This window comes from Oncorhynchus tshawytscha, linkage group LG05 (assembly GCF_018296145.1).
Source record: "Oncorhynchus tshawytscha isolate Ot180627B linkage group LG05, Otsh_v2.0, whole genome shotgun sequence".
NCBI lineage: Eukaryota > Metazoa > Chordata > Actinopteri > Salmoniformes > Salmonidae > Oncorhynchus > Oncorhynchus tshawytscha.
The window spans coordinates 50,933,409-50,958,993 of record NC_056433.1 but is presented as its reverse complement, the minus strand read 5'-3'; the positions used below and the strand labels follow the sequence as shown (position 1 = coordinate 50,958,993).

Below are 25,585 nucleotides of genomic sequence, written 5' to 3'. Positions count from 1 at the left end.
TGGCTAGGGATTAGAATTAGCTAGCCAGCCAGGCAGAAGAGAGGGCTGCTGCAGGAGCTACGATCCCCATATAGCTAGGTAGCTACAGTAATTATTAGCTAGTTAGCTAACTACATAGCTAGGTATCTTTGACATATTATGAGTCTTTATATCTGTGATAGCTATGATTCCTAAAAATAGAAAGCCTTCTGGCTGTTGATTGCAAGAATGAATGTACCTAAGCCTGAAGCCTAACCCCATAGCTAGCTTTAATATCTTTTGAATGCTCAGACTGGTAGTGGGCTTGGTAAATTATCCGGGTTCTTTGCTACTTACAGGCATACATTATAATATTATTTAAGTTATTTGACATTTTCTCAAATGCGAGTGGAAACCTTTGGATAATAAAATATAACTTTGTCACCTTGCAAGCCGATTGGTAACTTGTACAGTTCCCTTCCAGTCATGACACCCTTTTTTATTTGCAGAAGGTTCATCGCTACTTGGGGAAGACAAGGACAAAGAGGATGACATTGAAATGGAGGAGCCAGAGGAAGTTGGAGCCACCACGTGATGCTGCTGCCTCTCAACCAAGCTTTTTGACTGGAAGGTAACTGTCAATTATGTATTACTGTTATGTACTAATAGTCCTATAAATTAGATATTTTAAATACTCTCCCTCTCTCTGTCTCTGTTTGCTGGACACTGTGGTGGACTGTCAGTGCTCAGACCTTTTTGAGAAGATTGTCACCTGTGCACCAGGCAGTCAATAGCTGCCACCACGGTGGCTGCAAACACGGCTGGGGGGAAATCACACCATCATCCCCACATGACACATAAACACAGCAAAAAACAGAAGTGTCCTCTCATTGTCAACTGCGTTTATTTCCAACAAACTTAACATGTGTAAATATTTGTGTGAACATTTTCAAGATTCAACAACCGAGACCTAAACTGAACGAGTTCCACAGACATGTGACTAACAGAAATGGAATAATGTGTCCCTGAACAAAGAGGGGGACAAAATCAAAAGTAACAGTCAGTATCTGGTGTGGCCACCAGCTGCATTAAGTACTGCAGTGCATCTCCTCCTCGTGGACTGCACCATATTTGCCAGTTCTTGCTGTGAGATGTTACCCCACACTTCCACCAAGGCACCTGCAAATTCCAGGACATTTCTGAGGGGAATGGCCCTAACCCTCAGACCCAACAGGTCCCAAACGTGCTCAATTGGATTGAGGTCTGGGCTCTTCGCTGGCCATGGCAGAAAACTGAAATTCCTGTCTTGCAGGAAATCACGCACAGGACGAGCAGTATGGCTGGTGGCATTGTCATGCTGGAGGGTCATGTCAGGATGAGGCTGCAGGAAGGGTACCACATGAGGGAGGAGATTGCCTGCAATGACTTCAAGCTCAGTCCGATGATGCTGTGACACACCGCCCCAGACCATGACGGACCCTCCACCTTCAAATCGATCCCGCTCCAGAGTACAGGCCTCGGTGTAACGCTCATTCCTTCGGCGATAAACGCGAATCCGACCGTCACCCCTGGTGAGACTAAACCGCGACTAGTCAGTGAAGAGCACTTTTTGCCAGTCCTGTCTGGTCCAGCGACGGTGGATTTGTCCAAAAATGGTTTACAGACAGATTTCACTTATAATTCACAGTATCACAATTCCAGTGGGTCAGACGTTTACATACATTAACTTGACTGTGCCTTTAAACAGCTTGGAAAATTACAGAAAATTATGTCATGGCTTAAGAAGCTTCTGATAGGCTAATTGACATCATTTGAGTCAATTGGAGGTGTGTACCTGTGGATGTATTTCAAGGTTTTCCTTAAAACTCAGTGCCTCGTGGCTTGACATCATGGGAAAATCAAAAGAAATCAGCCAAGACCTAATTTTTTTTTGTAGATCTCCACAAGTCTGGTTCATCCTTGGGAGCAATTTCCAAACACCTGAAGGTACCACTTTCATCTGTACGAACAATAGTATGCAAGTATAAACACCATGGGACCACACAGCCGTCATACCGCTCAGGAAGGAGACTCGTTCTGTCTCCTAGAGATGAACGTACTTTGGTGCGAAAAGTGCAAATCAATCCCAGAACAACAGCAAAGGACCTTGTGAAGATTCTGGGGGAAAATTATCTATATCCACAGTAAAACGAGTCCTATATCGACATAACCTGAAAGGCCGCTCAGCAAGGAAGAAGCCACTGCTCCAAAACCGCCATTAAAAAGCCAGACTATGGTTCGCAACTGCACATGGGGACAAAGATCATACTTTTTGGAGAAATGTCCTCTGATCTGATGAAACAAAAATAGAACTGTTTGGCCATAATGACCATTGTTATGTATGGAGTAAAAAGGGGGTGGCTTGCAAGCCGAAGAACACCATCCCAACCGTGAAGCACGGGAGTGGCAGCATCATGTTGTAGGGGTGCTTTGCAGCAGGAGGGACTGGTGCACGTCACAAAATAGATGGCATCACAAGGAAGGACAATTATGTGGATATATTGAAGCAACATCTCAAGACATCAGTCACAGAGTTAAAGCTTGGTCGCAAATGGGTCTTCCAAATGGACAATGACCCCAAGCATACTTCCAAAGTTGTGGCTTAAGGACAACAAGGTCAAGGTATTGGAGTTGCCATCACAAAGCCCTAGCCTCAATCGTATAGAACATTTGTTGGCAGAACTGAAAAAGCGTGTGTGAGTAAGGAGGCCTACAAACCTGACTCAGTTACACCAGCTCTGTCAGGAAGAATGGGCCAAAATTCATCCAACTTATTGTGGGAAGCTTGTGGAAGGCTACCCGAAACATTTGATCCAAGTTAAACAATTTAAAGGCAATGCTACCAAATACTAATTGAGTGTTGTAAACTTCTGACCTACTGGGAATGTGATGAAAGAAATAAAAGCTGAAATAAATCATTCTCTCTACTATTATTCTGACATTTCACATTCTTAAAATAAAGTGGTGATCCTAACTGACCTAAGACAGGGAATTTTTACTAGGATTAAATGTAAGGAATTGAGTTTAAACAGAGTTTAAATGTATTTGGCTAAGGTGTATGTAAACCTCTGACTTCAACTGTAAGTACTAGTAATGGGTCTCTTAGTCCTCACCAAGTAGATCAGAGTGTCACTGGTCATTTCCCCTTCCTTGCATGCTTTTAATTGGTTCCCATCCTGACTCTTTGTGTATTAGGCTATAGGCCTAGTGGAATGTGAGAGTATGATGTAACTTGCACCTTTTTCAGGCTTGAATGAGACAATGTATTATCCTAACCTTATTCTTTCAATAAAGTTATTGATTTATTGATAATATATAACTTCTGCATGTCTTTCCTTAAAAATGTAAGACTAAATGCTATTTGTAATATGTTTTTGTGCATATATGTGTTTAATATACTATCCAGATGAGAACGTGGCCGATCACAGAACATTCCATAGAATTCTAGAAAAATACTTCCGGTGACTAAAATGGCTGTAACTCATTCACAGTAAAAGGTTTTACTATTCTGATCTCAGATGATCAATCCTTATAAAATAAGGAAAACTCAATATGCTCTAAGTTTTTCTCTATCTTCATTAGGAAGTTGTGTAAATGGCAGTTGTTTGAGAAAAATGTCACGTTTACACCCACCCCCCCACTCCGGCACTCAACGTCGCCAGCTGTCTCATCATTACGCACACCTGCCACCATCATTACGTGCACCTGTGCCTCATGACACTCACCTGGACTCCATCACCTTCCTGATTACCTCCCCTGTATCTGTCACTCTCCTTGGTTCTTTCCTCAGGCGTTATTGACTCTGTTTCTGTTTATATGTTTCATGCCTGTACACTACTCGTGTTTCTTGTTTTGTTACATGTTTATTTTTTATTAAATTTACTCCCTGAACTTGCTTCCTGATTCTTAGCATACACGTGACAAAAAAAAACCATTTATGATACACATCTTCACAGGTGTTTTTTCTTGACTGATTACGATTTGATAGATTGATGTGGTTCTATTGAATGAGATATCATTTGAAAGGGCCGTTTCTTATCTTTCAAAATATGTACCATGTTTTCATACATGTATATGGTTTGAAACCTGCAAAGTATGCTCATTAATGTGTGCAGTGGCATTCGTCTCAGTAAATTCTGAAATTCTAAAACTCTCCCACCGATGACGCAACAATGCCAATATGGCGAGTTACAGTTAGCTGGTGTTCTAAAGCCTAGTGTTTCCATTCCCTTTCATTATAATTCACATAATATTATTATTTTTTTTTTTTGCTGCAGGATTATTATTCTGATGTAGCAAACTGGCTCAAATTAAAATCCTACATCTGTAAAATGAAATGGACCTATATTGCAAAGAGTAATGCTGCTACAATAATTCATGTAAAATAGTAAATTAATCTATATGATGACATGGCACAGTGAAAGTGGTAGCTGAATCACCCAGTGGTGCAGGGCGTTGTATTATTCATAGTGAAACCTAGGTTGGTGGCATTATATGTCCTTGGTTAACCCACTACCTCCCCCTCATTAAAAAAAAATGTCTCCTTTCCCTCTCTCTGTTTCTCGTTCTCTGTCTCTCTGTGGCACAACAATTCTCTTAGTCTCTCTCGCTCTCTTTCTTGTACAATCACTCTCCATCTCTATTCTCCCACTTACTCCCCCCCTCCACTTCTCCCTGTTTTCCCTCAGGCCTTACTCACCACTGGGTGGTTTGGGTCTGGGTGGAATGCTCTTCTTGGGCGGCAGAGCTGGGCCGTCCTGCTTCCTACTGAAGGGGTCGTCTACGAACCCAGACTGGAGAGGGGGAGGAAAGGACGGCGGGAGAGAGAGGGAGAGACAGACAGACATTTCACAACTGTCAAGTGCCAACTCATAACAAGACTGATGTATGTGCATTGAAGACGATGAATCAGGAAATTAGTAAAAATACACAAACGGTTCTTTGTGCACCCCTGGGTAGGAAATGAACAAATAGATGCTATACAGTTCATAGTCCTTGGTAGAAGTACCTGCTGGTATTCTGGAAAGCCTCCTCTTCCTTCCATCGGGTCTCTGACCTTTGACATTTGGCTGAAGTCTGCGAACCCACTGTTACTGCCAAATGAGCTGTTACTGCTTCCAAAGGCAGTACTGCTTCCAAAGGGGTCGAGCGTGCCAAAGAGATCTGAGAAAATGTCAACATGGAACATTCAAGGATGTGTAGGTTATCGAGAACAAATACACAAATATTCAAAAGGATTCTCCATCATACATGACTGATATGAGCTGTGCTTCCAGAGTCATTGCTGGTTGGCACACTGTTGCATCAAGGTTTCACTGTTTGACTCCTGAGTGTATATAAACCCTGTACAGTTTCCGTCAAGAAAAAGGAGAAGCTTGAAAATAGGCTAGACAAAATGAGCTGGTGAAAGAAAGAGAGAATTTGAAGTAGTTGGCATGACACCTTTTCGCTCAGCTCATAATTGTAATAAGCAAACTAACATGAAAACCTGATCCTACAACATTTTTACATGTACATTGTTTTTACATTTAAACTTTATTTAACTAGGCAAGTCAGTTAAGAACAAATTCTACCACGGCCAACGCTGGGCCAATTGTGCGCTGCCCTATGGGACTCCCAATCACATCTGGATGTGATACAGCCTGGAATCGAACCAGGGACTGTAGTGACGCCTCTTGCACTGAGATGCAGTGCCTTAGACCGCTGCGCCACTCGGGAGCCCAAACATCCAACTGCCACAGTCAACCCAGTGTTCTAGCATGGCTATGGGACTTCAACACTGCATGGCGTAATGTGTTTATATGGACTACAGCAATTTCCTAGGGAAAATAAAGAGAGGACTTTCTTGTGCTACCCGGTAGAAATGAAGAGTTGATTGAGAGTGGGACGTACACACTTACAGTTGCAGGTTGCCCTGTCCAAGGCCTCTCTAGGCTACAGTATTTCCACCCTTACACAGTTGCATATTGCCCTGTCCAAGGCCTCTCTAAGCTACAGTACTTACTAACTTACACAGTTAAAGATTGCCTTGTCCAAGGCCTCTCTAGGCTATTTCAGATGCCACAAGCCATCCTCTGGACCCAAGCCACAATGCATCTCCTGTTTTTACTGGGACTGTTTCAAGTGAATTTTAAGTGATCCATGTGCTGCTTAGAATGGGAACCTTCGTAAAAAAATATATATATATAACATCACACAAGAACCTCAACTGTTTCCCAATCTTAAAACCGTTTAGGGTCATTATTTGACCCATCTTATCCATACAAATTCTATCTGAGGCATTGATGTCTTTGAAAACTGATATTTGTTAACCACCACACTTTCCTGGCATTATGGGAAATTTTTTTTTTTTTTTACTGAGGTCTACACTAAAAATGTGAAAAACAAGGATTCAATGATTGAATTTTTTTTTTTTTTTTTTTTTTACTGAGGTCTACACTAAAAATGTGAGAAAAACAAGGATTCAATGATTGAAAATGGATGTTAAACATGGGAACTCTTTTCACAGCTATTTGACACCTGCTCACCAGCCCACAGGCCTATAGGCCGATATAGTCAAAACAGCAGGCTTGGGCAAAAAGGTGTGAAAAGAAAACAAATGCATTGTGCAACTGAAACAACTTGTTCTCTCTGAATACAAAAATCTAACTTTTACAAGTCATGCCTGAGAAAAGGGAGATGGGGGGTAGAAGAATAGGAGAAAGACATCTGAGCAAGTACCTGGTCCTGGGCCTCTGGTGGGTTTTGGGCTAATGGATATGAAAGGGTCTGCGCTGGTTGTAAAGTGACTTGTCTTCAAGAACAAGCAGAAAGAAACAGTTACATACATATACACCCATATATAAACTGAGTTTAATATAAATATATACAAACACATTCCAAGGGTCAGAAAGTGCCACAGTACCTTGGTGGGGAGCGTGGCACTTTTACTGAAGGGGTCGGGGGTGCTGAAGGGGTCTGCCTTGACGGTGGTCTTCCTGAAGAAGTCTTCCGACGTAGCTTTGAAGGGGTCCGTCTCTTTGAATGGGTCCCCCCCAAAGGGGTCTGGATGGTGAGAGAGATCTAGGACAGCTCAGTGTAGCAGGCTGTGGATCAGACTTGACCTTCCCTTCACATAGGCTAGTCTGACGGTACCCTATCCTTCGCATAGGGACGCAATGTGAATTAGGTTCACTGTGGACTGGAGCATCCGGACCGTAAGCCATGTAGTAGCTGAGATAATGCGAGTGCAATTTGGTTAACCTCTTCAGTAGGATTCATATCACCCAGTTAGTCACTATGTTCAATGTTCATTCCCCTTATGACAGTTCCATTTATTGTTGGTAAGGAAACTGTTCGGAAACGATGCATATTCTTTTAATCAGTTTTAAAAACGCTGGGTGTTCAACTGTCCGTGGCTTTGCTATTGTCAACATTGAGAACATAGGCATTCTCCATTATGCCAGACAAATGCAAGAACTCAATCACCATTAAGATAAACATTCAACAGCCAGCAAATATTTTCTATGGAATGTGTGTCGTATATTACAAAGAGAGAGAAGTGGGACGTTGAAGCAAGCCCGGTTGGACCCTGTTTTTCAAAGTTCCAGAATGTCATCAACTTAACAGGAGGTTGGCATTGTATGGAAGTCCATGTATTCGTTTAATTGTGTATGGCTCTTTCTGGTTATGAATAAATAAATACCTGGAGGCGCTGGTAGTGATGGCTGCTTTGCAAAAGGGTCGTTTTGGAAGGGGTCACCTACAGGAGAGGAGTTGAGATGAGGGATGAGGGGGAGAAGACAATCAGAGGCTATGGCACAGAGGACAACAGCTAAAACGTTGGAAGGGGGAATCTAAACACAGAAGGATAAAAAACAAATTATAGAGCACACTTAAGGAAAACAAAGGCAGAACTGCAAAAACAACGTCTTAGCCAAGCTGCAGAGGAGTCCACATTGCTTCTGGTGAAACTACAAATCATGTCGGGATAGGGAGGATGAGAGCCCTGTGGGAACATTTGAGTGAGGAGGAGAGGAAACTCAAGCAGGACTATCTGAGGAGAGGAGGAGAGGACAGAGGGATAACGGGGAGCGATGAGCGATTGCAGAGGTCGCTGAAAGAGAAGGAGAGGAAAGGGAGAGAGTGAGAGGAGAGGGAGAGGAGAATCGGCACCTTTGAACGGGTCTGTCTTGAAGGGGTCTTCGGAGTGGAAGGGGTCTGTGTGCATCTCCTGAGGGACGCTACAGAACCCAGATGTCTTCACCTTAAATGGGTCCTCCTGAGAATGGGAGAAAAACATATCTGTCTGTTTGGTTCTGGAGAGCCTTGGTTTATTTACACTTACAACTGTGCCACCATCTCCAACCATTTTCCCCTCAGACAGGCATTAAGGAGAAAAACCAACGTACGTCGACTCGATTGTTTATTCAGTCGGCCGATAAGTCTTGCCGAGCTGTCAAACACGACAGCTATCAAATCAAAATACTTCATATTTCAATAAGGGCCCACTCAGGTTCAAGTGGAGGAATGTGAGTTCAACAACACTAACAGAGACCTCGACGAGAGAGGAATGTGAGCCTGAAGAAAAGCCTCCACTGTTGCTGCTTCCAGACTTGACCAGACCAGAGAGCGCCCGGGGCTTGAGTTTCACTTTAATAACACAAAGGGAATTTTCATTCTTCTGCAATTTGCCCATTCTGTGTCTGCTGCGCCCCACTGCACTCAGCTGGTCCCAATGAAAAAAGCCCCCAGAGTCGGTAGGAAACAACCATCTGTTAGGCCCCACATTCTTCAGGGTCTCTGGTTTCTCTAGAAAACCTGCCTTCACGTGCCAGGCGAGCCCTGGCTATGAAAACGCTAACTTGTTATGTTTCATTAGCAGGACTTCTCCTCGTTTCAATAAGAGGCCTGACCGTGATCCCTGTGTTCACTCCGCCATGACATCCAACGCCGCCCAGAATTAGGGCCAAGAATAAGCGCTAAGTGTCCGAGCCCTTTCAAAACGCACAGGTAATAAAGCTTAAGACGGAACAACAGAGAGGGCTGCCAGGTAAAATAACAGAGTATTTAAGCAGAGATAATCACATTAAACAAGATATAACCAAACTATGGGATTAATATAAACCACTTAAGATGCTGCATGCCCCGGAGCCGCTCGTTTGAATGAAACATTTCTGACACTAAACTAGGGAAGTGATACCTCTTTTCTTTACAGGCAAAGGTTTAGCATATGCCACTTATCTTTTCTCTTTATCTGATCATCTCCGGTGACACACAGGTCAATTTCACACCCAGGCCAGCAGCCGACAATGACTCATCATGTTACCATGGTCTGCAGATGTGGCTGAAATTAACTACACCTTAGCTGCCATCCGTTGTTCAAGTCCAAATGTACCAGATGTGTTCAGTAGAGTACTGCCTTTCTAGGTTGAACCAGGCCTCCACTAAACACCAAGCATTCAACCTCAATTGACCACTTTTATATACACCACGTGGGCAAAAGTATGTGGACACCCCTTCAAAATGACTGGATTTGGCTATTTCAGCCACACTCATTACTGACAGGTGTATAAAATCGAGCACACAGGCATTCAATCTCCATAGACAAACATTGGCAGTAGAATGGCCCGTACTGAAAAGCTCAGTGATGTTCAACGTGGCACCGTCATAGGATGCTACCTTCACAACAAGTCAGTTCGTAAAATGTAGACCCTGCTAGAGCTGCCCCGGTCAACTATAAGAGCTGTTATTATGAAGTGGAAATGTCTAGAAGCAACAACGGCTCAGCCGCGGAAATGGTAGGCCACACAAGCTCACAAAACGGGACTGCCGAGTGCTGAAGCGAGCAACGGGTAAACGTCCTCTGTGCTCGGTTGCAACACTACCGAGTTCCAAACTTCCTCTGGAAGCAACGTCAACACAAGGACTGTCCGTCGGGAGCTTCATGAAATGGGTTTCCATGGCCGAGCAGCCGCACACAAGCCTAAGATCATCAGGCGCAATGCCAAGCGTGGTGTAGAGCTTGCCGCCATTGGGCCCTGACCTCAACCCCATCTAACTCCTTTGGGATGAATTGGAACGCTGACTGCGAGCCAGGCCTAATCGACCAACATCAGTGCCCAACCTCACTAATGCTCTTGTGGCCGAATGGAAGTCCCAGCAGCAATGTTCCAACATCTAGTGGAAAGCCTTCTCAGAAGAGTGGAGGCTGTTATAGCAGCAAAGGGGGGACAAACTCCATATTAATGCCCATGATTTTGGAATGAGATGTTAGACGAGCAGGTGTCCACATACTTTTGGCCACGCAGTGTATTACCTCTACATGCTTAGGAAAAACTCTGGGTCGTAGATACGGGGCCCAGAGTTGAACCTCCTGAGCAATGTGGTCTCCTCACCATGGCTCCGAAACCTCCATTCTCGCGGTTGTGGAATCCCTCGCTCATGTCAGCCAGGTTGGTCATGCTGCCTCCGTGGGTCCCGTTCAGGTTGCTGTTGTACTGCTCAATGCTCTTAGTCATCTCCTGCTGGCTGTCCTGGATCTGAGACAGCTTACTGCGAGCCTGGAGGAACAGAGCAGCACAGCACAGTAGGTTAATGTAGGGTCTCTTTCAACACAGAGGATATTAGGGCTGTTAGGGGAACAACAGTTATATGTGAACACATGTGTTTGCACATCAGGTTGTGATGACTTTCATTTGAATGTGTCTTTGAGAGATTCCATCAAAATGAGCCACCCTCCCAAAAGGATCTCTTTCCGTTCAATATAGTGGCCGAATAGCTTTTCTAAGGAACGGAGAGTGAGTGCATATTATTGCAGGTGATCGCCGAGGAAATGATCAACCGGCGTGGCTCTACGACCACTCAATGGCCTTTTGACCGCGGTGTTTCTTAAGACAGAACGCACGGCTCCGACAAGGCCTGAATGGGACCAGTCATTTGTGAAGAGAAACCCTCTCACAATATGGCCTCGTGCAGGGCACCCTGGGAGGAGAGTCTCAGCGCAGGCGTCACATGGTTCCGTTCACATTGCAGTGGCTACAGCTGATTGCGGGTATTCCCCATAGCTCCTCACAGATGGTGGTCTTGGACTACAATACTGTAATCTCAGTATGGTTTGAATTCAATGAGAGAAGAGTGATGAATGAGGATATTAGTCAACATGATTTGGTGCTGCAGGTTATAGAAGTAGCTAAGCGCTGCTATTTGTTCATAATGAGAGTAGATCGGAATGGATTTTCTCTCACTTACCTCAACGTAACGTCTCTCACTTACCCCCCCCACCCTATAAAAGAGAACACAGCCATCTATGTCTCAGCATCCTTTCTCAGGGTGATGTGAGAGTGTGATGTGAGATCGGAGGTGTGGGCTGTGGAAGTCATGCCAGATATGATGATTAGTGTGGTGCAGAAAGCGGAGGTAGTACATTTGACACTGAAACTGCCACACCCAAATCTGACGGAGGGCGGATATCTCCAGATGAGGGGTTAACGATGACGACATGCACTTTAAAAACAACTTAATTAGAATTTCACTGAAAATGTATTAAGTACTTCTTCATTTCCCAGTCTGTGCTGAATATCTCCCAGAAGAGAAGACCAAGCACATATTGAACCTGGTCATTTTTGTCAATTCGTGACACAAAAACTCCCCCTGGTGGTCACACTAGGAAGTATCTTGCAACAGGTCCTGTCACATCCCAGACACATTAGCCTGATTCACACTCACTATAGGACAAAACCGAGCCATGCTGTGCTGAATTGGGCTGGCTTGGTTATGCATCCACCATAGCTGTGCTGGAACCATGCTGGAATGGACAATGTGACAATAAAATATCAAAGGCCAGGATAGCTCGGGTTGGCCTTATAGCGTGAATCAGATGTGATGAGTCGCTGTACCTAACCCTAACCGCAACAGGTGTCTGGGACTTCAGCATATCTGACTGGGGGCATGTCTGTTGCCTCTCCTCTCCCTCTACCTGGTTCTCTCTCACCTGGTTGATCTCGTCCTGGGTGGCTTTGAGGGACTTGATGATGGTCTCCAGTTGGAACTTGCCAGCCGTTAGGCTCTGTTCCAGCTGGCTCTCCTCCAGCTGCAGCTGGTTCAGGTCTGCCTTGGCTCGACTCAGCTCCTCTTCTTGGCTGTGCAGGTCAGTCTCCTGGGAGTGGATCTGATTCTGCAGGGATGAAATCTGGGGTAGAGAAAGAGATTGACAGCAAGAGACAGTGGGGGTGGAGAAAGTGGAGGATGAATGCGATGCCTACCAGATTGATAGTGTAGGCTGTAACGGTACAACACATAAACATATAAAACAGTAGGCCTACAGCCTATGGCTACACTGCATTGTAGGCTATGCCTCTTCAGTAAATCTGAGCTATATTCTTTCTCTCGGGCTATTCCGTTCAAACAAATGGATGCGAACATTGCAATCAAAATTCCACTCTAATCGGGGCACTTCAAACTGTTCTTTTGTGAGGTCGAAGCCGGGAACTACCACTGAACAAAAATAGAACCGCAACATGCAACCATTTCATAGATTTGACTGAGTTACAGTTCATATAATGAAATCAGTTAATAGAAATAAATCAATTAGGCTCTGATCTATGGATTTCACGTGACTGGGCAGGGGCACAGCCATGGGTGGGTCTGGGAGGGTATAGGCCAACCCACTGGGGAGCCTGGCCCAGCCAACCAGAATGTTTTTTCCCCCAATAAAAGGGCTTTGTGCACAAAATTTGAGAGAAATAAGATTTTTGTGCGTAATAACATTTTCTGGGATCTTTTCTTTCAGCTCATGATAAATGGGAACAACACTTCACATGCTGCGTTTATATTTTTTATTCAGAATAGTTCTGTACGATGGCGATAAACCAGAATTGGAGGATCCTCTATCACAGTTGAAATCTTCCGTTTGGGAACGTTATTGTCACGCCCTGGTCAAAGTATTTTGTGTTTATCTTTATGTATTTGGTCAGGCCAGGGTGTGGCATGGGGTTTTTGTAATTGTGGTGTGTTTGTCTTGGGGTTTTGGTGGTGGTATTGGGATTGTAGCTTAGTGGGTTGTCTAGCAAAGTCTATGGCTGTCTGGAGTGGTTCTCAATCAGAGGCAGATGCTTATCGTTGTCTCTGATTGGGAACCATATTTAGGCAGCCATATTCTTTGAGTTTGTCGTGGGTGATTGTCCTTAGTGTCTTACTTGTACTCTCTGTTAGTTTGCACTAGATAGGCTGTTTTCGGTTTTCATTACGTTTATTGTTTTGTAGTGTTTAGTGTTTAGTCGTGTTTACGTTTTGTTTAATAAATATGGATCGCAATCGACACGCTGCAGTTTGGTCCGACTCTCCTTCATCACCACTAGAAAACCGTTACAGAATCACCCACCACCAACGGACCAAGCAGCGTGTTAACAGGCAGGAACCACAGGAGAGGCAGCAGCAGCAGGAGCAGCAGCAGCTGCAGTGGGAGAGGCTGCACCACCTGGAGAAATGGACATGGGAGGAAGAACTGGACGGTAAAGGACCCTGGGCTCAGCCTGGAGAATATCGCCGCCCCAAGGAAGAACTGGAGGCGGCGAAAGCTGAGAGGCGCAGATATGAGGAGGCAGCACGGCGTAGCGGATGGAAGCCTGAGAATCAGCCCCAAAAATTTCTTGGGGGGCTCAGGAGAGTGTGGCAGAGTCAGGAGTCAGACCTGAGCCAACTCTCCCTGTTTATCGTGAGGAGCCAAGGAGGAGACCAGAACCAGAGACTGTGAAGGAGTTAATGGGGAAATTGGAGGAGAGAGAAATGAGGGAGTTGCTGTGTTGGTGCTTTTTGCATGGAATTCGCCCGACGGAACGTGTTGGGGATTTGATGGCACCTGGGTTAGCGCTCCATACTCGTCCTGAGGTGCGTGTTAGTCGGCTGGTGAAGTTGGTGCCAGCCTCACGCACCAGGCCTCCTGTGCACATCCCTAGCCTTGCACATCCTGTGCCAACACTGCTCTCAAGATCTCCAGTACGCCTTCACGGTCTAGCCCATCCTGTGCTACCTCCACACTCCAGTCCTCCGGTAGCAGCTCCCCGCTCCAGGCTTCCTGTGCGTGTCCTCGATCCAGTACCACCAGTTCCAGCACCATGCACCAGGCCTTCAGTGTGCCTTGCCTGTTCAGCGCAGCCAGCGCTTTTCTCCTCTCCTGCGCTGCTGGAGTCTCCCGCCTGTTTAGAGCAGCCAGAGCTGTCAGTCCGCATAGAGCAGCCAGAGATGTCAGTCTGCATGGAGCAGCCAGAGATGTCAGTCTGCATGGAGCAGCCAGAGATGTCAGTCTGCATGGAGCAGCCAGAGCTGTCAGTATGCATGGAGCAGCCAGAGCTGCCAGTCTGCAAGGAGCAGCCAGAGCTGTCAGTCTGCATGGAGCAGCCAGAGCTGCCAGTCTGCATGAAGCAGCCAGTCTGCATGGAGCAGCCAGAGCTGTCAGTCTGCATGGAGCAGCCAGAGCTGCCAGTCTGCATGGAGCAGCCAGAGCTGCCAGTCTGCATGAAGCAGCCAGAGCTGTCAGTCTGCATGGAGCAGCCAGAGCTGCCAGTCTGCATGGAGCTGCCAGTCTGCAAGGAGCAGCCAGAGCTGTCAGTCTACATGAAGCAGCCCGAGCTGCCAGTCTGCATGAAGCAGCCAGTCTACATGGAGCAGCCAGAGCTGCCAGTCTGCATGAAGCAGCCAGAGCTGTCAGTCTGCATGGAACAGTCAGAGCTGTCAGTCTGCATGGAGCAGCCAGAGCTGTCAGTCTACATGAAGCAGCCCGAGCTGCCAGTCTGCATGAAGCAGCCAGTCTACATGGAGCAGCCAGAGCTGCCAGTCTGCATGAAGCAGCCAGAGCTGTCAGTCTGCATGGAACAGTCAGAGCTGTCAGTCTGCATGGAGCAGCCAGAGCTGTCAGTCTACATGAAGCAGCCCGAGCTGCCAGTCTGCATGAAGCAGTCAGTCTACATGGAGCAGCCAGAGCTGTCAGTCCGCATGGAGCAGCCAGAGCTGTCAGTCTACATGAAGCAGCCCGAGCTGCCAGTCTGCATGAAGCAGCCAGTCTACATGGAGCAGCCAGAGATGTCAGTCTGCATGAAGCAGCCAGTCTGCATGGAGCTGCCAGTCTGCATGGAGCTGCCAGTCTGCATGGAGCTGCCAGTCTGCATGGAGCTGCCAGTCTGCAAGGAGCTGTCAGTCTGCACGGAGCTGTCAGTCTGTAAGGAGCTGCCAGTCTGTAAGGAGCTGCCAGTCTGCAAGGAGCTGCCAGTCAGCACGGAGCCGCCAGAGCGGTCAGTCTGTAAGAAGCCGCCAGAGCTGTCAGCCTATATGGAGCAGCTAGTGCCGCCAGTCTGCCCAGCGCCGCCAGTGCCCCCAGTCTGCCCAGCGTCGCCAGTCTGCCCAGCGCCGTCAGTCTGCCCAGCATCGCCAGTCTGCCCAGCGTCGCCAGTCTGCCCAGCGCCGTCAGTCTGCCCAGCATCGCCAGTCTGCCCAGCATCGCCAGTCTGCCCAGCGTCGTCAGTCTGCCCAGCGTCGTCAGTCTGCCCAGCGTCGTCAGTCTGCCCAGCGTCGTCAGTCTGCCCAGCGTCGTCAGTCTGCCCAGCGCCGCCAGTATGCCCAGCGCCGCCAGTCTGCCCAGCATCGCCAGTCTGCCCAGCGCCGCCAGTCTGCCCAGCGCCGCCAGTCTGCCCAGCGCCGCCAGATCTGCCAGTCAACCAGACTCTTCCAGATCTGCCAGTCAACCAGACTCTTCCAGATCTGCCAGTCAGCCAGGATCTGCCAGTCAGCCAGGATCTGCCAGTCAGCCAGGATCTGCTGAAACCACCAGCCAGCCAGGAGCTGGTAGATCTATCTACCTGCCTGAGCTTCCTCTCACTCCTGAGCTTCCTCTCACTCCTGAGCTTTCTCTCACTCCTGAGCTTTCTCTCACTCCTGAGCTTTCTCTCACTCCTGAGCTTTCTCTCACTCCCGAGCTTCCCCTCAGTCCCGAGCTGCCTCAGTCCCGAGCTGTCCTTCAGTCCCGATCTGCTCCTCAGTCCAGTGGGGTTCTGGGTGGGGACTACTAGGCCATGGTCGGCGGCGAGGGTGGACTATCCAGGGACGAAGGGAGAGGGGACTAAGACATTAAAGGAGTGGGGTCCACGTCCCGCGCCGGAGCCGCCACCATGGACAGACGCCCACCCGGACCCTCCCTATTGTTTTGAGGTGCGTTCGGGAGTCCGCACCTTAGGGGGGTTCTGTCACGCCCTGGTCAAAGTATTTTGTGTTTATCTTTATGTATTTGGTCAGGCCAGGGTGTGGCATGGGGTTTTTGTAATTGTGGTGTGTTTGTCTTGGGGTTTTGGTGGTGGTATTGGGATTGTAGCTTAGTGGGTTGTCTAGCAAAGTCTATGGCTGTCTGGAGTGGTTCTCAATCAGAGGCAGATGCTTATCGTTGTCTCTGATTGGGAACCATATTTAGGCAGCCATATTCTTTGAGTTTGTCGTGGGTGATTGTCCTTAGTGTCTTACTTGTACTCTCTGTTAGTTTGCACTAGATAGGCTGTTTTCGGTTTTCATTACGTTTATTGTTTTGTAGTGTTTAGTGTTTAGTCGTGTTTACGTTTTGTTTAATAAATATGGATCGCAATCGACACGCTGCAGTTTGGTCCGACTCTCCTTCATCACCACTAGAAAACCGTTACAGTTATGGCTTCCCTGTAGGTTCCAACAACGGCGATGGACAGAGAGTTGTGGATCAAACATTAACGGTATGATGCCACGCTCAATGACAATAGCCTACGCAGCTGCCAACATCTCAAATATGTTGACACGTTTACATCGACATCGTCCCAGTATGCCGTAACAAGCAGGAAACGCTAAGTTAACACAACGACGTCTCCCCTCTGCATTCGGGCCAAAGAAATTACAAGAGCGGTAGCTAGGCTACGTTGATATTTTGTACAGTCTTTGGTTTCTATGTGCCCATTCTCTGTGGTTGATGATAGTTGGTTTCAGGCAGCGCCTTATGAAAGTCCTTCGAGCCATGTTTACGAACTTCCCTCTTGCACCCTTTTCAGCAAACAGCAACAGGTAGCAGCCGCTCTATATGAGCAAGCCAAAGGCCAAGTTTCAAATGAATGTCGCGCTTACTAATGTCGCGCTTACTAATTAACAGTGACATCCCATCACATCACCCCAGAGCGGGAGATGTGCCCCCTTTATGAGAGTCACTAGTGCGCATCTGGTATTGAAGGAGGCGGTGACATGGAAGTGGGATTTTACCACATACGACTGGGAGAAATCCTCTTGAACGGCCCTCAAACTGGTAATTACTAGTGGGAAACTCGTCTATCATCCTGAGCACACACTTCTCCCACATGCTGACCTCTTGATGTCACCTCCTAAGGAAATGGTCTCTATAACAGCATTTTCGGCAGTTAAATCCAACAACAAAACATTATTTATCAAAAGCAATCTATTCATGTGTTTTTTTGAACTCTAGAATTTTTCTACAAGCACGATAGCTATATTGCTTCCATGATTACTACCAGACCACTGTCAAACTCCTCTGCTTCCCATTATCCCTTACTCTCACCATTTGGGACTCCTCATTGCACTTGATCCGGACGTCGTTGAGCATGTCCTCCAGCTTGGCCTTCTGCTGGTCCATCTCCTCCAGCCGCTCCTGGGCCTCCTGCTTCTGGGCCTCCAGCTCCTGCAAGCTGCACGTCTCTCTGTCCAGGTCGTTCTGCATCTCCTGACGAACACACAGACACACATGTAATCAGCACAACAATGACAATCTGGGAAAAGAGAAGGGCACTCTGGACACGGTGCTGCACTACCTCGTTCCATTTGGAGTAGCAGTATACGGCATTAAAAAACACACGGTGTGTCAAAAACCCCCAATTCCCTTTTTTCATGAGGAAATGGTACGCCTGCTCACCTGCACCTCCGAGGACTTGTGTCGGATGGCCTCCTCTGTCTCTCTGATGTCCTGCTCCAAGGTATACTTCTCCCTGAGAGAGAGGGAAACACCCCCCCCTCCCCATCAACACACAGCGCCACAGGGGAGAAAAAGCCCCCTCCTCCTCCACCTCCCTCTCCTCTTCCTCACCCCTCTCTCCCTCCAGACACAAAATGACGACAAAAGAAAAAGGACTGGGACAGCCAAGAGAGGGTTACCTGAGGGCACTCCAGTGTGTAAAAGCAAGAGTGCTGACGCAGCATGAAGAGTAAGTGGTGAAAACAAAAGATTGATCAAATACACACATTTTTAAAAAAGGGTTGGAGTGGGGGATGAGGCGGGATGAGGTTGAGAGGGAAGGACTCATCCACACCCGGCTGTTACCATTCTTCTCCTTTGAAGTGTCAATTTGATCACCTACTCTACTGTGTTCCACATGCAGTATCTACTAGTGTTGCACGGTATACGGGTACCACGGTAATATCACGGTACAAAAACGCCACGATACTTATGCAAAACGTTTTAGAACCCCGTTTCATATGAGCCATACAGATCTAAAGAACCCGCTTGTGCCTGTTATAAAATGTTTATAAAGTCCGTTTGGTTGACAAATTCTGTTTAAAACGCGCTAATAGCGTTTCAATCGGTGACGTCACTCGCTCTGAGACCTTGAAGTAGTGGTTCCCCTTGCTCTGCAAGGGCCGCGGATTTTGTGGAGCGATGGGTAACGATGCTTCGTGGGTGTCAGTTGTTGATGTGTGCAGAGGGTCCCTGGTTTGAGGCCAGGTTGGGGCGAGGAGAGGGACGGAAGCTATACTGTTACACAAGCAACAGCAACTAGTCTCTTGTATGCGCAGGTTCAATAACGTCTACTTCACATTCATGTGCATGTCACGTGTGGCAACTGTAATCAGCCAGCCTCATCCCCTTCTAGCCATCACTCACCTGCTTCTCTGCATCCACTCTCCCTGCACATCTGTTCCTCCATCAGTTTTTTAAATATCATTTTGGCGTGGTGGCGAGCGGGGATGCAGCTCAAATGCTTCAAAAAGAATATGACTCGTATTACTAAAGCTACCTTTTTTTCCATCCTCTGCGATAGGGCGAGCATTTTGATATCATTTCACAGGCAGAGTATGTGAGGGAGAGACAGACAGAGAGTGTGTGAGGGAGAGAGGGAGAGTGTGTGAGGGAGAGACAGACAGAGAGTGTGTGAGGGAGAGTGCGTGAGGGAGGGAGAGTGTGAGGGAGACAGTGTGCGTGAGGGAGGGAGAGTGTGAGGGAGACAGTGTGTGTGAGGGAGACAGAGAGTGTGTGAAGGAAACAGAGAGTGTGTGAGGGAGGGAGGGAGGGAGGGAGGGAGGGAGGGAGGGAGGGAGGGAGGGAGGGGGAGGGAGGGAGGGAGGGAGGGAGGGAGGGTTAGCTGAAGAGTAAAGGTTTCATGCAGTGTTTTTCCCTTACTGCCACGATGACATGCAGATCATTATGCATGTATATCCCTGCCTCCCAGTCCTCCAGGCCTTTATGAAGTGTGAATATCCATGTCAGGTTTTTTGTATAGAACATGCACATAATGTTTGGAAAACGGTGCCGGGGGCGAACCGGACGCTAGGCCACTAGCGTGGTACCGCAATACTACCGTGATACAGTACTTAGCCTGCTATCGTATCGTTAGTAAAATGACTGGCATCATGATGAACCTAATATCTATACTGTGCCTGTTTCAAATGGAATGCTTACTTTAATCTGTTTAGTAGATAGTCGATTTATTTATAGAGTATAGTTGCTCTGTTTATTCCATTTAGGTTTAACTATTGCTAAAACTGCACTGACTTAATCAAGTTGTTGAGTGATGATTGACGAACAAGGAAATGAAAGGTGGAACTCATACAGGGTGATATAAGCTAGAAAAATTTGACAAAGAAAAATGACTAGACATCTGGAAAACCACATCCTTTAAGACTCTCTGTGATATTGTGTGTTTTAAGATTCTGGATTTGCTACATCTTTGTCAGTAGCACAAACAGCAGTGAATAAGTTAAACCAAAACTATCTTGTGATCACTTTGAAAGACAATTAGTGTTGTGAATCACCTCTGCAGCTGAGCGATCTCTTGACTGATGTCGTCCAGCTCCTTGATTCCAGTGAACTCTGACCCTGACCCCACAGAACTGGAGCTGTCCTGTGGATGAACAGACAGAAAGAGAAAGAGAAGAAGAGAAAGAAAGTGAGCCCCTTTCTTCAGCTGGCCTGAGAGAGAGCCAGAGTTGCCACGACACCAAACCATCCAGACCAAACCATGGTAAAGAGACGGAGACAACAGGGAAGGAAGCACCACAGAGGGACAGGTGACAGGGCGAGGGTGAAAAAGGCCTGAGGGGAGTTGTTCACCGCCGCCACAGTCAAAGGTCAAGTCACACCACCGTTCACAGTCACTGAATTCTCACAAATGCTTTGCATCTCTTTGAGATTCTGTCTAGCGAGCCATCGAAAGCATTTGTCGGGTTTTTCGCCAGTTACCTACCCAGAACTTGAACATTATTTGCTGATACAGAGATATAACCCAGAAAGCGGCATTCAGCAGCGTTTAGGTTTGGGTAAAGAAGAAAACAGTGTGCGGTAAGCTCTTGGTGGGGTCTAAGCACCAGACTAGAGCAGGACAGCAGCAATCAACGAGGTTTAGGGGCCTCCAAAACACACAAAGCACAGCACTTCACAGAGCTCCAGGTTGCAAACCACATACAAACCACGTAAATATACTTTCATACCAAATCAATCAATTAATAGTTATTGTCCATCAAGAAGATATTCTCTCCACAGCACAATACTTTGTTATCAGAGTGTCTCAGATGTAGGATCTTAATTTGAGCCGGTCAATACATTTCTCGTTAAGGCCGAGATTCCAAAGTGGAAATCACAAAGTTCAGAAGCCTTTTTACTACGTTTTAAATGTCCTGCATTGCAGGAAAGTTCTCCTGCAACAGGGTGATGATCAAATGAAGATCCTACAACTGTATTGTCCCTTCCATCTTTCAAACCAAGCACCTGTAAGCAGGACGCATTTTCAACAAGCTAAATACGGGACTCACCCGCCTCATCTCAGACAGAGCGGCCACCTCAGAGCCCACGGGAGTCATGTACCCAGACATACTCTGTGGATAGAGACAAGGGGATGAAGAGCTACTACTGAACACAAGAATGATTCCTAGCCATGAGACACACTGAGTGTCAATCCCAGACATTAACACACAATTAGATCTCCCTAAACTGTCATTTGTCTCAAAGTGTATGAACAGAAAGGAATTTGTACTCTATATTTGCTCCCAACAATTGAACAGGTAAACCTGATAACCGCCGTCACAAAGTGGAAATACAAGCACTTTAAGTGTGTCTGCGCACGAAAATAGAAAGTGTGTGTGTGTGTTTTCTTACATTATCAGGACCAAAATGTTCCGACAAGGTAGAAAAACAATAATAATCTGTGTTCTGTATTTGTTCGAATGTTAGGTTAAGCTTAATGGTTAGGTTTAGGGTTAAGATTAGTGTCAGGGGATTTTTTTTTTTTTATTAGGTTAAGGGAAAATATGATTTGGAATGGAACTAAATGTTTACTCCCCAAAAAGTCTTGAAAATTCACATAAAAGCTCTGTGTGTGTGTGTGTGTGTGTGTGTTCTTGTACATGTGTGTGGTGCGTGCATGCGTACATGGGAGGGAGTGGTACACACTGGCACGGGAGTGCCCCTCTCTGAAGGGGGGATCATGTCAGGGGTCAGGGCCTGAGGAGGGTCCATGCCTTTGCTGACTTTCTGCTGGATGAAGTGCATGGCCAGAGCAAACTGCTCCCGCGTCAGCTTCCCCATCTGCCTGGTGTCTGCCAGGGCCCTGGACACACAATAACAACAACATGAGTAATACAGTCAACTTCAGTCAGGGAATCAGGTGGCATCAGTCAGTCTCTCCTACCATATGTGTGCCAGTAGATTCTGGGGCAGCCCTGAGTGCATGAAGATGTCCTTGACTTCCATGCCGCTGACAAAGCCATCTACATCCAAGTCTGTCTTCAGGAAGATGTCATCATAGCGCCCTCTGTCTGTCACCGGGACTACCCAGTTCACTGAGTGCTGACGTTCACGGGGAGGGAAAGGACATATGTTAAAACACATTACACACTAACAAGTTAAGAGATTGCTTTGTCGCCAATCAAGATAGCTTGCTCAACGTATGTGTGTGTTTACCTGTGCAGATTTTAGAGAATATTTGGGGGAGAGACTGCCGGCGCTGTTGAGGGAGTTCATGCTACCGTGGGAAGGGGTGGAGCGCAGGCTGTCCTTGGGGGGCGGGGGGCTGGCGGACAACATGGGCACCATGCCAGGAAGGGAGCCCACCAATGACTTCTTTCTCTTGTTTGGAGGGATGAGAGAGGAGGGGAGAACAGAGGGGACCGGTTCCTTCTCCAAGGCCCGGTAGACCAGGTGCATGGCCTGGAGAACAGAAGGCAAAAGATGGGGATGGAAGTTACACTTATTACTGGTGATAAGAGGCGTTACGATCTCATACACAGGCAAATATGAGCCGTGAAACATTTGTTTATTCAGATCTATTCATTCCACAATCATTCCACGATTTACTGGCGTAAACCTTACCACCGCAAATTCATCTCGATCCAGATGTCCATCTTTATCAATGTCACTGAGATCCCAAACCTTTCCTAACACGTCCAGAGGTAGTTTTGAGTTGGTTAGAACTGGTTTTACTTTGTCACCAGAGAGGAGTCCACTGACTGGTGCAAGGCTTTCAAATATGCCGTCGAATTTACCCTTTTCTTCAGGCTGGAATAGGAAATGAACCAAAAATAACAATAAGCCATTGACAAGCAAAGGTAAACTCATGATTCTCTGAATTCTGTTCTGTGTTTTTGCACAATAAAAAATAAAAAATTCTAATATACAAAAACTCATTTTAGTATGCTCTCATCAAACAAACACATGGTCCAGGGTGATTTCTACATGACTCACCCTCACAGCCCAGTGGGGTTCACTAGAGACGGATGATGTGCTGAGAGATGGGCTGCTAGTGTCCTTCTGTACCCCAACAACCAAAAAACAACCATCAACTTTAACACTTACTTCACAATCTCCCAACCAAACATATCAATCAAATCCAATCAAATGCTATTGGCATCATACACATGTTCAGCAGATGTTATTGAGGGTGTAGCTAAATGCTTGTGTTCCTAGCATAAATCCCCTCATCATAAAACTATCATGAAACCTGTGTGTAGTGAGGATTGTACTCACAAATTTGGGGGGAGGGATAGTGAGGTTCAAACTCGAGAGGCTGACGTCTTGTCCGCTCTGTGCACAGGCCACCAACCGCAGAGCTACATAGAACCCCTATAAGAGAAGACGGGACAACGGCATTGTTTATGGGTGTACAAATAGCAGCTCAATTCCGATCAAGGGTCCCAGTATCAAAGGCGTCGCACACATAGAGGAAATGATTCATTTTCTACCCGTTTGTCCAAGAACCCTTTCCCATCTGGGTCTGCCAAATCCCAGATCTGAGGGGAGACAAACACAAACAAGAGGATTAGGCCTAACTTAGAAAACATCAGGTAAAACCTCAATGTGCAATAATCATTAGGGAAAGTGTACAAAATAAATAACAAGCAATCTGCATAAAATTCCCAGTGAACCAGCTGAAACGGGCTGCATAAATGTGGATCAAAGCAGAGCTAGAATGACAAACAAAAGGTAACAATACAACATCTGGATACAAACGGAGCTGAAACAACTGCACTCCTCAAAGGTTCTGATATATAAAAGACATTGATCTGATCAGACCAGGCAATGACGTAAGATGTGGACATCTATTCCAGTAATATTCCTCTGGGGGTACTGAATGAAGCATGTGCGCATGTATGTCGATGGTCGTATTACTCCTCGATGACATAGGCAACTCTAATAAACATGATTTCCTGCTGGTCACTGCTTTCAGAGCAGTTTATCAGTCTAAAGTGTCAGGGACTGTTCCCTTGGGTATGCCGCTGCCCAAAGCTTTCAGTGGCCAGCAGCACCACACAGTACCCACCTTTCCCAACGTGACATCAGGAAGACCCGATTTCTTCAGGAACAACGCAGCTTCCGTGGGCCCTACTCTCCCCGTGTTTCCTGGGTCCACCTTGCAAAAACCACACAGCAAATCAAACTGTTCACATGTTTCTATCTACACCTCCACTGTACTGTTGAATGTGTTTAGTGTTGTCTAATGCAGCCATTGAACAATAAAGAAGTTCAATTCTCCTCAATCTATGTTGATATGACTAGCCTATGTAATAACCAAACTATAACATGTGTTTTACCTGTCTATAAAAGTTCTCGTACACAGGGTTCCCACTTGACAGCTGATTGGGAAAAGGTTTTTCAGATTAGTCATATCATTTCAAATAGCTGCTGGTAACCATTGTCTTGAGTCAAATAGCGTGACACACCCCACAAAACCTATTACTGACATCTGGACTTCCCCTTTAAAAATCCACTTAAGGGTTTATCACAACCAAAAGCCAGAGAGGGATTTCCTGTCCCATGTCATCAAATATTAATGTCATCTAATAGGCTTTAAATCTTTTGAGTACCTTTTGAGGAGCTCTTTAAAGCATAATGTAACTTGTAAGTTGGCAAAAAGCCTATCTTTGTCATTAGATGAAAAACTAGAAGCATCATGTAGCTAATGTGATTGAACCAAAATTGGTCCTCTGTGACTCCTGGTGCAAACTCTTGAGATTGTGATTCCCAAAATTGGCTGAAACAACACATAGCTTGTGTTCTGAAAAACTATCTACAAGTTAGGACAATACATTGCGGCATCTTACTGAGGCAAAAAAACAGCCAATGTAGCCAGCACCGTAAGCACACAACCTGATCAGTCATCATCCATCATCACATAACCACGTTATACCCTAGCCACCTGGTTTCACTGCTCACTAACGTTACACACCTATCGCCTTTTAGTACATTCTTATATAGCTACAATTCTTATATAGCTTTTTATTACATGAACTGTTCGTGTGACTGTGTTATTACACTGATGCCCTAGTAGTCAGACCGTTTAGCTAGCTAGTTTTGTTTAGCACTACCGTTACAATACGTTGGTCTTTCCTGGTTGCATAACTCTTGCGCCTTTGTCTTGTGTCAAAATTGAAATGTTAATTAAAAATTCCTACAATTATATTTCATCTAACGATCATTAGCTAGCTAGCTAACTTGTTCATTTTGCAAGCAAGCTAGCGGTAGCTAGCCCACTAGCCAGCTGGCTAGTCAACGGTACTATCTGCCAGCTTATCGTTACTGATAAGGCCTTGTCCCATCCAGCTAATACTCTAGTAGCAAGCTAGCTAAACACCCCCTTCTTCCTTTCAAATTAGATTAAAAGCCCACCACTAAAAACTGCAGCTCATTCATCGGCATGCACAACAGCTTGACTGAATGTCCTCCGCATATTTACTTAATTCCTGTTACATTACCTGGGTGAGAGATGCGAGTGCAGCCATCTTCCCTGTTGCTGCGGGAACGCACACAGTACACCCTCCAGCTCGTAGACAACACCATCACCTAGTGGACACGCTTGCGACGTGCAAGGCCCTGATGAACGACGAGAATTAATTG

General features: G+C 46.3%; 1 protein-coding gene across 9 annotated transcripts in view; it reads right to left on the bottom strand.

Moving 5' to 3' along the window:
• Positions 1–25,537, bottom strand: part of LOC112250786 (epidermal growth factor receptor substrate 15-like 1) — a 39,259-nt gene extending 13,722 nt beyond the window's left edge. For 7 of the 9 annotated variants that reach the window (XM_024421219.2, XM_024421215.2, XM_024421218.2 and 4 more), the window contains exons 1-22: positions 25,444–25,537; positions 24,283–24,324; positions 24,012–24,101; positions 23,434–23,481; positions 23,219–23,314; positions 22,937–23,002; positions 22,565–22,750; positions 22,157–22,402; positions 21,885–22,042; positions 21,626–21,803; positions 21,010–21,072; positions 20,014–20,102; positions 17,900–17,972; positions 17,549–17,710; positions 11,969–12,166; positions 10,374–10,538; positions 8,152–8,257; positions 7,682–7,738; positions 6,902–7,059; positions 6,718–6,790; positions 5,006–5,160; positions 4,697–4,790 (exon numbers count right to left, since the gene is read on the bottom strand). In XM_024421219.2, the coding sequence (XP_024276987.1) occupies positions 4,697–4,790; positions 5,006–5,160; positions 6,718–6,790; positions 6,902–7,059; positions 7,682–7,738; positions 8,152–8,257; positions 10,374–10,538; positions 11,969–12,166; positions 17,549–17,710; positions 17,900–17,972; positions 20,014–20,102; positions 21,010–21,072; positions 21,626–21,803; positions 21,885–22,042; positions 22,157–22,402; positions 22,565–22,750; positions 22,937–23,002; positions 23,219–23,314; positions 23,434–23,481; positions 24,012–24,101; positions 24,283–24,324; positions 25,444–25,470 (2,530 nt within the window). In that variant the 5' untranslated portion in view covers positions 25,471–25,537. The remainder of the gene's footprint in view (positions 1–4,696; positions 4,791–5,005; positions 5,161–6,717; positions 6,791–6,901; positions 7,060–7,681; positions 7,739–8,151; positions 8,258–10,373; positions 10,539–11,968; positions 12,167–17,548; positions 17,711–17,899; positions 17,973–20,013; positions 20,103–21,009; positions 21,073–21,625; positions 21,804–21,884; positions 22,043–22,156; positions 22,403–22,564; positions 22,751–22,936; positions 23,003–23,218; positions 23,315–23,433; positions 23,482–24,011; positions 24,102–24,282; positions 24,325–25,443) is intronic. The other 2 variants (XM_024421217.2, XM_042322054.1) reach the window with 2 other exon arrangements.
• Between the last annotated feature and the right edge of the window lie 48 nt (positions 25,538–25,585).